General features: G+C 47.9%; 1 protein-coding gene across 2 annotated transcripts in view; it reads right to left on the reverse strand.

The window, feature by feature from the left end:
• The window catches only part of KLHL2 (kelch like family member 2), a 75,786-nt gene that overhangs the window by 43,474 nt on the left and 18,918 nt on the right, over positions 1-13,394 (reverse strand). For both annotated transcript variants that reach the window (XM_066573564.1, XM_066573565.1), the window contains exon 4: positions 6,426-6,547. In XM_066573564.1, the coding sequence (XP_066429661.1) occupies positions 6,426-6,547 (122 nt within the window). The remainder of the gene's footprint in view (positions 1-6,425; positions 6,548-13,394) is intronic.

Below are 13,394 nucleotides of genomic sequence, written 5' to 3' on the forward strand. Positions count from 1 at the left end.
ATTGTGTGTGTGTGTGGGGGGTGGGGGGGTTATTGTATTTAATGGCATCACAAGGGTACATATAAAAAGGTATTGTATAACCTAGTCCTTCAATGAAGAGGTAGGACAGGACACTGAATTACTTATGTAGTACATTCTACTAAAGCCTATGACAGCCGCCTATTAGACCCCGCCTACCGCACAGTCTAATAGGCCCAGTTACATGACAGACAGAGGCGGTTGTCAGGCTTCCAGCTGCCATGGGAACCCCATTGGTACCTTGAATCACTGCAGGGTGCTGATAAATGACAAAAGGATCCTCTTCCTCCTATGATTTGCATGCATGCTGTAGTTATGGATTGCAGCATGTAAGGGGTTATACTGCCAGAACCTAAGGTTTCTCCACATCTGGCGGTTAGAGCAGGAGTCTGGCTGTCCATAGTCAGCTAAGGAGTCGCCTTAAAAGATGTATATGCAAATTAAAAGCCCATTAGTGAGGCTTATTGGCTGTCACTAAGGGGTTAAAATAAAATATTCAAAACAGAAAGAGGGCATTTTTATCAAACCATTGCAATGCGCGAGACAGGAATGAATCATGTGTTTAGTCACCGATGCGTGGTCACACACACGGCATGCTTTCTGTATCACAGATTTGATCATTTATTTCGGGTACATCTGCTGATTTGTAACTCATCAACATGAGCAGAGCTTTCTGAGGCCTGAAGACTCCTCTGTGCAGCACACGAGGTACGGGTGACCACGGCTACATATGTGCACCGAGGTTGTAGGGTCTCCTCTCCAGCATACCGTAGTAGCACAGTCATTAGCACTGCTGCCATGAAGCAAAGCCGTCATGTCACAATGAAGACTGACGACCATATGATCTTACATTGTTATAGTCTCTGATGACACTCAGAGAAAAAAAACACATTAATGTAAACCAGGCCAGTCTTTCACTAACCAGAATTGCACATCATCCATATAAATGCAGTCATAAAGATCACATGCTAAAAAACTTTAGCAATTTTTTGTTGTCTCCAATTCCTCATTATATTTAAGATCCCCCAATTTTTTAATTTTTTTTTTAAACACACTGAAAAGTTGTAAACCTTTGCAGTCATACTTTTCAGGGCCAAGTGCTTGCTACAACAATGTCCAATCTAGAGAGTCACCCATGGACTCCGAGCCGACAGTGTGTAGCAGTTGTCCGCTTTCTGCAAAACACTTCAGAAACGGCATAAACAAAAAAAAACAATCAACTTTGCGTCTGGGCTTACCCCAGACCACACCAAGAAGCCCCCTTACTGTATATGGGTACTGATGGAGCCAAGCCGTGGTGATCATTGCTTCCAAAGATGGTGGCAACTGTGTCCTGTACTGCACAGTTGGTAAAGGTTTTCAGCGGGGTTGCAGGGTGTGGCTGTATGTCCTGCATCGGCGCCTCTATGGTAAACGGCCCAGCCACCAGTGTCCTTGAAAGCTATGATTGAGGGAGAACTTCTTTATGCAGGCTAAGGTAAAGGCCCTTTTACATTGGCCCAGAAGCTAATGATTCTCGTTTGCCTGAACTCGTGACGTCATCGCCCGCTCATCTGTGCTTGGCCCGCCTATTCAGAGTGCACGGTTCTCGCTGAGAATGGTGCCCTTCTCACTAGTCATTTAGGGTTCTACATATTATGTGATACAAAATACACGATCAGTGTTTAGGCTGCACGACAATAGCTCAAGCTGGCGCCAATTTTTATGCCAGCTGAAACTGGTGGACAAGCAAGAACCTCATGATTCTCATTCATGGTTTGCGTTTAAGCTGAAGGGTTATTGCTCAGTTCCGCTTGCTCAAATGATTTTCTGAACGATAAAGTTGGTCTAAACGGGGCTTAAGCCTTAAAAGCAAACTTGCAGTTTCTTATGCCATTGCACGGCATTTCAGAAGTCTACACAGAAAAAACAGAAAAGCCCTTTAACCAAACCACCAGGACTCAGTCAGTGATGTATTCTGTTCACAGAAGATTGCCTAGACCAGTGATGGCGAACATTTTAGAGACAGAGTGCCCAAACTGCAACCCAAAACCCACTTTATCGCAAAATGCCAACATGTCAGGGGCAGGGCTTATCACAGCATATGATTTTACCTCCGTCGTTATAAAAAGGACAGGGCTGTTTCAAAATAGATAGTGTGCAGATTTTGCCCTGGAAATTTCCGCTAAGGACATTCTGCAGCATTTCTGCCAAGTGTAAACATACCCCAGCAGTAACAGTGACTCCCCGCAGCGGCCTCCGCACTAACCATGTCGCCCCCGTCCCCCCGCAGCGGCCTCCGCACTAACCATGTCGCCCCCGTCCCCCCGCAGCGGCCTCCGCACTAACCATGTCGCCCCCGTCCCCCCGCAGCGGCCTCCGCAATAACCATGTCGCCCCCGTCCCCCCGCAGCGGCCTCCGCACTAACCATGTCGCCCCCGTCCCCCCGCAGCGGCCTCCGCACTAACCATGTCGCCCCGGCCCCCCGCAGCGGCCTCCGCACTAACAGCACCCCCTCCACACTAACAGTGCCCCCCGAACACACAGCTGCCCCAGTAGTAATAGTGACCCCCCAACAGCGGCCTTTGCAGTAACCCCCCCCCCTTACAGCGGCCTCTGCAGTTACAATGCCCCCCCCCCCCCCTTACAGCGGTCTCTGCAGTTACAATGCCCCCCCCCCTTACAGCGGCCTCTGCAGTTACAATGCCCCCCCCCCCTTACAGCGGCCTCTGCAGTTACAATGCCCCCCCCCCCCCTTACAGCGGCCTCTGCAGTTACAATGCCCCCCCCCCCTTACAGCGGCCTCTGCAGTTACAATGCCCCCCCCCCTTACAGCGGCCTCTGCAGTTACAATGCCCCCCCCCCCCCTTACAGCGGCCTCTGCAGTTACAATGCCCCCCCCCTTACAGCGGCCTCTGCAGTTACAATGCCCCCCCCCCCCTTACAGCGGCCTCTGCAGTTACAATGCCCCCCCCCCCTTACAGCGGCCTCTGCAGTTACAATGCCCCCCCCCCCCTTACAGCGGCCTCTGCAGTTACAATGCCCCCCCCCTTACAGCGGCCTCTGCAGTTACAATGCCCCCCCCCCTTACAGCGGCCTCTGCAGTTACAATGCCCCCCCCCCTTACAGCGGCCTCTGCAGTTACAATGCCCCCCCCCCCCTTACAGCGGCCTCTGCAGTTACAATGCCCCCCCCCCTTACAGCGGCCTCTGCAGTTACAATGCCCCCCCCCCCCTTACAGCAGCCTCTGCAGTTACAATGCCCCTCCCCTTACAGCAGCCCCTGCAGTTACAATGCCCCTCCCCTTACAGCAGCCCCTGCAGTTACAATGCCCCCCCCCCCTTACAGCGGCCTCTGCAGTTACAATGCCCCCCCCCCTTACAGCGGCCTCTGCAGTTACAATGCCCCCCCCCCCCCTTACAGCAGCCTCTGCAGTTACAATGCCCCCCCCCCCTTACAGCAGCCTCTGCAGTTACAATGCCCCTCCCCTTACAGCAGCCCCTGCAGTTACAATGCCCCCCCCCCTTACAGCAGCCCCTGCAGTTACAGTGTCCCATCCCCCCTTTCCAGAGATAGACAGACAGACACAGTAACAGTGCCCCCCCACAGCAGCCTCCACACTAACAACTGGAAAGAAAGCCCGTGGCAGCATGTAAATGCAGTAGAAATTTTCAAACCTTTATTCCTCCATTAGAAAATGGTTGCCATACAGATGGTTGCTACGTTTCAACCCTTCAGTCAGGTCTTCTTCAAGCTTGAAGAAGACCTGACGGAAAGGTCGAAACGTAGCAACCATTTTCTAATGGAGGAATAAAGTTTGAAAGTTTTTACTGCATCTGTATGAGGTCATGGTTTTTTTTCATTTGCTGCTGTTTTGAGGCTTCAAGTTCGGGCTCCTATTTTTCCATGGCTCTGCATACCTATGGACAGTGCCCGCCCCACAGCGGCCTCCGCAGTGACAGGGCCCCCACAGCGGAAGATGGCGTGAAAATGCTTCCCCGCCTACTGCCGGCTGTGTCATATGACGCGGCTGGTACGTCATGCAACGCTGTGGGCGTGTCATGTGCTATACTGCGAATGCGCACCGGACCACCATGCGGGACGTCCGGCGGTGGATCCGGAGGCAAGTATGGGGTCTCTGGAAGGGGGGGGGGGGGGGGGGGGTTTGGGGCTGTGACGGGGTCCGCTGCGGTTTTCCGCTTGCGGTGCCAGTCACAGCCGTGGGCACTAGGCCTTAGGGTAGGTTTACATGTAACAACTGCTGTTGAGTTTGCACAGAAAAAAAAAACAAACAAAAAAAAAAAAAAAACTGTCAAATTCTGTATCCAAGACACTCTAAAAATCTGCACCAATGGTGTGAATTTTCTCTAAATTTAAGATATGGTGCTCCTCTCACCTCCTAAATCTTTTCCCTGTGAGCACTCCCTGGCACCTGGTGGCGTGTAGTAAGCACAATGCCGCTGGTAAGTGTTTACTACACGCTGCTAGGTGCCAGAGTGCTTACAGTGCATACATTTGGTCTCGGTTCGGGATGGAAGTTCCCCAGCATTTCCGCTACGTCTGAAAACACCCATAATAGCCCTCGTGTTCTAATGTTCACATGCAGTAGCACTTTCCAGGAAGTTCCCAACATGTCCTGTGTACATGCTACCGTCAGGTCTACACATCTTGCCTCAAGTCTAATAGCCACAGACACTGGCCAGAAACCAGAATGACATCTCACAAAATTACATTTATGCTCAGTGGAGGCAGGTGCAATAAAGTCAGCAGATTGGGGTGTTACGGAGAGGCTGGTGGACCAGCAGGGGGCCAGGATGACGTTACATCATCAGCCCCGGCCCATGGGATTCACCAAACTAGCGCATGCTCATTGTTAAGGCTGATTTAGACATGATTTTCACAAAAAACAAAACACTTAAAAAGCAGTCTTTTGAGCAATAATCGTGTTTAACTGCACTGACATCGTACAGTTTCCGTTAACTGATCAGTGAAGGCTTATCAGGGACTCACAGCGGGATACAGCTGATACTATTGTTTCAGCTGTATCCTGCTCCCTGATGACAGGCTGGGTATGAAGAACAGAGCAGTCCAGCTGTGTTCTCTATACCCCACTCAGAGTGCTCAGCTGTATAACAGCCAGGCACTCCGAGCAGAAAACAGCTGGATGCAGAAGACAAGCAGGGACACCCCACTTGTCTTCTGCATTGAGCGCTCAGCTGTATAACAGCTGGACGCTCCAAGCAGAGAACAGCTGGATGCAGAAGACAAGCGGCCCCGCTTGTCTTCTGCATCCCACACTCGGAGCGCAAGGTGATCACTCAACGCTTGGGAGATCACCTTGCGCTGTAAAAAGCCCACGGTTATCGCTCAAAATCTTTTGAGCGATGATCGTTGTGTCTAAACTGGGCTTTACTCAGCACTGGATACAAAGGAGTTAATAGCTTCTTGCTGTTAATTAGCTGGGGTAATTGGCAGCCCAGCCAGTGACTGGATGTATAAACTGGCTTCTTAGAGCAGGTGGTGCCAGTAATATTTCTTATATCAGACTCTTCAGAGGAGTTCAGGCAGGTTTTGTTCTACTGTGTTCCTTCTGGGCGCCCCCCGCTTTCCTGGATGTGTGTCACTTGGTCTGTTCCTGGGGTTCCTTATTCTATTTAGGGTCTTTCAGGTTCTGTTTTGGGGCAGGTGTGACCATTTTTAGATCCCCTCTACGCCAGTTGCTTTGCTGCGTTTCCCATCTGTCCCATCATAGTCCTGGCGGTCTGTGTAATGTCCTTGTCGGATGTGACAGCTTTATTATACATCCAATGGCCAGTGAGTGTAATCAGAGAACAGATGCAGCTAAACATTAACTTGGTCTTAGCTCATAATACACCGCCATGTCACTTTGTCCATGATGACAGCCATAAAACGAACACAAAGTCAAGCCCGAGTCTATGTAATCTGCCTATTCTGGCATCGCTCTCCGTTAGGACAGAATTACGCTGGCCCCCCACTATAGACATTTTAGATGACCAGAAAAGCTCATTTAAGAACATTTTCTGCTGACTGTTGGCAACTTTTCATGACCTGCAGAATTGTAGAGCCTAGGTAGGGATCTGTGGAAACGACAGGTCGTCTTGTGCAGTGGATAGCAATACCTGGAAAGCCGTTAACGCCACGAGAGCGACGTACAGCCATTCAAACTAGGCCACAAATCAAGATAAAACCATTGCTGATTTGTCATTTCAATCTAGACAACACTATAAAATTAAAACCCATGATAAGTCTATCCAAAAACCAATGTGTGAAGTTATTAGTGTACAGCCATCTCTATGCAGAACAGATAAAATAAGGGGTTCCACTGGGCCCTGGTGAAGGGTGCCCTCCTATTCTACTCGTTGCAGCCAGACAATCATCATTAACGAGCCGGGATCCGGCGTCTCACCTGCACATTTTCCTCGGTCACTTTGATTTCCGCAGTGTAAACGTAATCTACAAGCAGTTTTAGCGTCCACCCATCTACCTCCTTAATTCTCACTCTTTTTGCTCGACTTTCACTCATTTCACCTACAAAAAAAAAAGGGAAATGCAAAAGTATAACAGTTACTTAATCATAATACCACTTAATGGTCATTAATCAGATATATATTTGTACAGCACTGCAGAATATGTTAGCAATATGCAAACAATAGGAAATAAGTTGTATTAGAGCAAGATGTAAAGCCAAACACACAGCCGGCTTACCGCTCATCGGTGCTCTGGTCGGTAGTACCCTCTGCCACCACTAGACAGATCCAAGGTAACTTGCTTCACAACTGGCGCTCTACTAAAACTCCTCCCTTTATTAGAAACTTGGTTGAAACAAGTGGCAGCACAGCTAGGAGACCCTCATCTCATCTTATGCACTTCTGACCTCCAGTGTTCTTAGTTAGGGTGGCTTCACACAAGTATAATTAGCTGCGTGCTGCCCATGTGACACTGCACACTTGCTGTGGGCCGCCGACTGCCATGTACCATCTTGGCGTGTATGCGCATGTAATATGTGCCAAGATAAAACATGCTACGATCTTTTTTGTATGCATATTTTGCGCAATGTGTGAGCAGCAACATGGGAGCCCATGGCTGATTGGTACAGCGTATTCCGCATGTAAAACCTGACCGTGGAATACGCAGTCAACCTACATAAATGTAACGAAACCTTTCTACCGTAACAATGGTTTTGCTACACATGCTAAATACCTACAGAGACCGCTCCAAACACTTTTGGTGCAGTTCTTTGCACACAACTGCCCCGTGTAAATACAACCTTAGGGCTCTTCCCACGAGCGCATATCGGCCGGCCGATATGCGCTGTAATCTGATGCATTGGAATCCAATGCATCAGAACACATAGGCGTATTTCTGAGACGTAAAAACGCCGGGTCCAAAAGACAGTCCTGGAACTATGTTTTTGGCCGGAGTATGTCTGCCTCTGCATGGGCTCCTATGAGAATCCATGGCAGCGGCCATAGGTGGGAGGGAGTTTAGCAGTGTGGCTGCTAAACTCCCTCCTTCTGTTCTTCTTTTCTCCCCCTGCAGGCTCACCTCTCGTTCCTCCCTGCTCGTTCTGTGCAATGGGAGGGGGTGGAGCTAAGCGCCAGTGCACCCCACCTCCTCCCATTGATGGCTATGGTCAAGGGGCACGACGTGGGTAGAGCTAAGCGCCCGCCTTCTCCCCGCCCCTTGTCCATAGCCATCAACGGAAGGTGGGGCGGACCGGGGCTTAGCTCTGCCTCGGTCCCACCCTCTCCCATTGACAAAACGAGCAGGGAGGAACGAGAAGTGAGCCTGCGATGGGGAGGGAGGGAAAATGGGCGATGGCGTGGTGAGCCCGGCCTCACCAGGTCATTTGAACGGGTGCACAACGTTTGATTCGTGCGCCCGTTCACCGGATTTTCCTCTCCCAACATAGTGTATATAGTCTGGCTGTGAAAACGGCGGCCGATATTCGCTTGTGGGAATAAAGCCTTCTACAAGACAACCTTGTTGGCCGTGCGATTATAAATCGGCTTAGAAAGAAGCACGAGGGACTAGAGATTTTATAGTGAGCGGCATTCTGCAGCTTGCTTTGTATTGCCACGCATGCATTTTAATAAATACCAAACCATCAAAAATTTTAAGCCAAAAACGTACATTTTGGGGGGAAAAAACAGAAGTGTGAAATAAATAGTTACAAATATAAAAGGTGATGTTCCTGAAATAGGTGACTATGGCTGACTTATCCACTATGCTTGACCAACCGCACAGTAAGGCCCCCCCCCCCCCCATGCATATTCGTGTGCGCCTGAGCGCTGCCCATTTACGGGATGAATTATGCTTTTTTGGCACGCATCATGTATTTTACTGTACTTTTTGCACCTGCAAAGATGCACCAATTGAAATAGCCAATTAGTTTGAGTTCCAGATATGTTTTTTCCCTGTGCAATTACAAAGTGTTTTGTGCATCTCCTAGCGTATTGTGCATTTGTGTATCCCCATTGATTTCTATTTGGGGCAAAATTAAATATAAGGCTGGGTCTTATTTTCAGGGACACCCGGTATCAGGATCTGCCCTCCTTACTGGAGGCGGCTGGGGACATGGTGGTGCGCTGCATTCTCTGCAGGAAGTATTACAAAGTATCTCTGCTTACAACATTAGGTCCAGCTCCCCTATCCATGGAGATCGTTACATTTGGCAGCCACAGCTGTGCATTGCATTACACTGGGGTGGGGTCCTGGAAACAGCTGAAGGACGCCGGCTGCCAACTGCAGGATTCCAATGTAAGTCAGACTGTAAAAACAAATACGGGAACTTCTCAGAGGGAACAATTCCTGCAGGCAGCCAAACACTCTGTTGGAAAACAAACCCCCAAAACACAGGGCACCCGGGGAAGCAGCGCTCTGAACAGGATCAGGCCGGCTCAGTACATTGTGGGAGCTCCAGTAAAGGCTAGCCGCTGGTCGGGAGCCTCACAAGTAGAAGAGCGCACACATTCTTCATAGAGTCATTACTTGTTACCCCTCCAGCACCTCCAAAACCAGAGTGTAGGCTGCGTGCACACAGGCGATCGAGAGTGGTGCTTGAGATTCTGGGACACCACTCCCATCAGACAGAACACGGACACCGCATATTACATATTCTATTCTCATACAAGAATTGGACATGTAGGGATTTTTTTTTTCCAAACTCAGACTATTGGTCTGAGTGAAGAATCGCTTGTGTGAGTGAACCCACTGAAACGAATGGGTTCTGTATGTATATGTATAACACACACACACACACACACACACACACACACACACACACACACACACACACACACACACACACACACACACACACGTCCATTTACACAAAATGCAGAGGAGAGTCCAACGCACACACTCCCTCACACATGCGTTGCTGAAAGCGCCACCCCACCATTTAAATCGTGGTGCTTTGCAGCGTTTTACTTTGGTTGCGGCCAACGCCGACTTCTAGCACTTATCATTGATAAGGAGCGCAAAAGTGCCTAAAATAAACAGACTCCGCTCGAAAATCATGGTGCTGAAAAGCGCCACGACTGAGCAGCTGTGAGAGCCTCTACTGAAAACAATGGGAGCCTCAGACAGCGTTTAGTGCTGCGCTGAAAGCTGGATAAAAGGTCTGTGTGAGGGAGGCTTGGGTATACTAACATAGAAATCATAGATATAGAAAAAGACTTGGGTATACTAATAGATCATAGACTGAACATGAGTCAACAATGTGATGCAGCAGACAATGCATCCCAGAATTGTGTTTGCCTTTAAGAGAAGCATAGAGTCCAGATCACATGAGGTCATTATCCCCCTCTACTCTTCCTTAGTCAGACCTCATCTGGAATACTGTGTCCAGTTCTGGGCACCCCACTTTATAAAAAGACAGACAAACTGGAGTAAGTTCAGAGAAGAGTTACCAAGATGGTGAGCTGTCTGCAAATCATGTCCTATGAGGAACGGTTAAAGGATCTGGGAATGTTTAGCTTGCAAACAAGAAGGCTGAGAGGAGACTTAATAGCTGTCTACAAATATCTGAAGGGCTGTCGCAGTGCAGAGGGATCAGCCCTATTCTCATTTGTACAAGGAAAGACTAGAAGCAATGGGATGAAACTGAAAGGGAAGACACACAGATTAGCTATTAGACAGTGATCAATGAGTGGAACAGGTTACCACAGGAGGTGGTGAGTTCTCCTTCAGTGGAAGTATTCAAACAAAGGCTGGACAAATATCTGTCTGGGATGATTTAGTGAATCCAGCTCTAAGCAGGGGGTTGGATCCAATGACCCTGGAGGTCCCTTCCAACTCTACCATTCTATGATTCTATGAGGCAGGAGAGTATAGCAGTCTGTCTAAGGGCCCAAAAACCTAACTTCTGCTGCTCCTAGGATGTGGCAGGTTCCATTTTCTCATGATACATTCCCTTAACTAACAAAATAATACAAAACAAAACAAAAAAAAAACAGAAAGCATGAATAGAAGATAAAGCTTTCAATAGAGTTTGGCCAATTATTATTTGTAATTAGCAAGTTTATAACTCTGAGTGCGAGTCCAGTCCACATCCTAATGTTAACAATTCTGAAGCTGCAGACATACAAAACGACATTAACCAGATAACTAGGCGGAGAACATCTTCCCGTTAGAAGAAAACAAGCAGATTCAGATCTTGGATGCCAGATAGCACAATAACCAATTAACTGTTAAGGGCCTTTCCCGCAGCTCAGTGACGGAGCACAAGCATTTCTAGGAACGCTCTTTAGCTAGATCGGGCTGAGTAAAGGCGACACAAACCACCTAATGAATCAGCAAAAGCATAGATGGATTTGGATAAATCATCAATAGTTGATCAGTGGGGTCCGTCGCTCAGGATCGCTGATGAACAGCTGATTGAGGAGGCGCCAGCACTGCAGCCTCTCTTTAGGCCTGTGATGTCATGTTCACTGGTGACATCGGTAGGGGTCAGACACCCAGATCTCCCACTGATCAGTCGTTTTCCCCAGCTGCTGTGCAATCTAGTTAGCAAACATTCTGTACACCGGGAGTTCTGGGTGGTGAGCCACTGCCGATCAGATATTGAGGACCTCTCCAGAGGAAAGATCACCAATAAAAAGAAAATTCTGGAAGATTCCTTTAATTAAAAAAAAAAAAAAAAATTCACATAATATCAAGTCACACACTTAAAGGGGTATTTCCCTCTTAGGCTACTATGGCATATCCTGCGGATATAACCTAGAAGTCAACAGATGTGGGTCCAAGAAGCCTTCCCCACGCGTCTGGCCCAGCTGTACAATGTACCTGGGACTACAGAAACAGCCTAGTGTGACTGGGCTATGCCATTTCCCTAACACCTATAGAAGTCAATGGGCACTACCGAAACAGCGTAGCACAGCGTGCTATGCCATTTCTATAATATGCTATTTCAGTAGCTCCCAAGTTACGAATACACCATAACTCAATGTGCTACCCTGCTTGTATAACTCGGTTGACCCCTATGGGAGTTACAAACATAATATAGCCCAGCCATGCTCAATGGTTTGTCCTCCTGGCCACCTCATACAAAGTGGGTTTCCACTGCAGCCATGATTGGCAGAGATGGGATCCCCCACCCCTACCCTTTTAGACAACGCACTACCCTTGCTCATTGGTTTTTAGCCAGGTTCACAAGCGCATCTCTCAACATGAAGGCTGAGATATGTGTGTGGCACACAGTCCGTATGCACTGACCTGGCGTACTGGCTGTGTGCCGCTCATCACTATGTACCATCTTGGCATGTTTGCTTACAGAATTTTTCTTGCGCACGTATTTCATGCAAATTGTGTGAGTGATGGCTGCCGATGTGAGATTGGTACAGCATATTTTGCATGCAAGGGGCTAATTAAGCAAGCGTTTAGTAGTTCTAGTAAATCCAACCTCAAATAAATAGATTTATTGATCGTATTAGAATGTAAGACATAAGATGTACTTGCTTCTAACTTACAGCAAGCAATATGTAGGAGGTCTATGGCTTACTTCACAAGACTCACCCAACAATAGAAGTGTCTTGGGGTTGACAAACAGCATTTCTTCAGGACCATAGTACTCTTCTAGGTAAGGTGTGGCAGGCAATGATCAGGCTGAGCAGAGAGGTTCTGGTCCTCCTGATGATCCCCAGTCTAAGCACAATCAGGACTACATCCCTGCTGTATACGGATACTAGGCACGTAGCATGCTCATTATCCTACATTACAATTAATGTCATTTACCAGATAAAAGACACGCACTAGTAAAAATACAGATTCTCCTTAATTGCCATCTTCCTTTTGAAGATTACCACGCTTTGCTTTGAGAGGCGGCACAAGATAGTCTTAAAACTCATTTGTGAGAAAGGGAAAATGACTCTTCATTCTCCGTAGATCCAGCGGTCCAGGAAGTATCCCACTACCGACTGAGAAAATATGGTCCACGTGAACGGCAGACACAGGAAACAAGCAGATCACTGCGGAGCTCCAATCAACTTCATGCTGCTAGAGTTAATTACATGGCCATTAAAATCCTTTAAAGTCATTGCAAACTAATCTCTTCATAACCTCATGTGTTAGGGCATCGGAGAGCACGCCTGGGACTACAGTGTGAGCCGTGAGGGCGAATGTGCAGGAGACGCCACAGCTGCAATATCATGGCAAGCTAATCCAAGGACGCAGGTAGAGATATAGATTAGATAGTTATTCTTAATATCGGGACAATAATTCTGCACACAATGGCAGTAATGGGGCTACATTATCACCCTAAAAAGGTCTATTATCCAGGCTGCAATATAACTGAGTTATGTAGTCTTGCCAAAATGTGACAAACCTTGGCATTTGTGTAGACCGGATTGTGCAGGATTAGAAACACATGACGGCTGTCTCCCAAAAACAGCGCTATGGGCAGGTGTGGCGCCATGCTCAGAATGAAGTAGCCACTTTACAGACACCCTACGATTCATCAACATTCATCCACAACAGCCATTAACACATTTTATGCCATTTATGGAACGTGGCATACTCTCTGCCCCTTGTAGAAGGACATCAAACTAGAAGCAATCCAATTTTCTAATACCATCTTGGAAGCCATTAGCCAAGTCCAAGGAACCAAACTCAAGAAAAAGTAATGAAGTCACCTGCCCCCTTCTGCAGCAGCCCTATCCTCTACGACTGCTGGACCGCACTATATATCCCAGCTTCTGCAGAACACCTCTTGTAAAGAGAATAGAGACTTCTTAAAGGGGCTGTCCGGTTCTAAACTCCTGGTAGCCCATCCTCAGGTTAAAGTGCTTTTAGACTGAACATTTTTATTTAGTTTAAAACTACAATTGTTTTAAAGAGCAAAAGTGCAAATCATTTGCGGTAAACTAAAGTTAAT

Source organism: Eleutherodactylus coqui, chromosome 7 (assembly GCF_035609145.1).
Source record: "Eleutherodactylus coqui strain aEleCoq1 chromosome 7, aEleCoq1.hap1, whole genome shotgun sequence".
NCBI classification, from domain to species: Eukaryota; Metazoa; Chordata; class Amphibia; order Anura; family Eleutherodactylidae; genus Eleutherodactylus; species Eleutherodactylus coqui.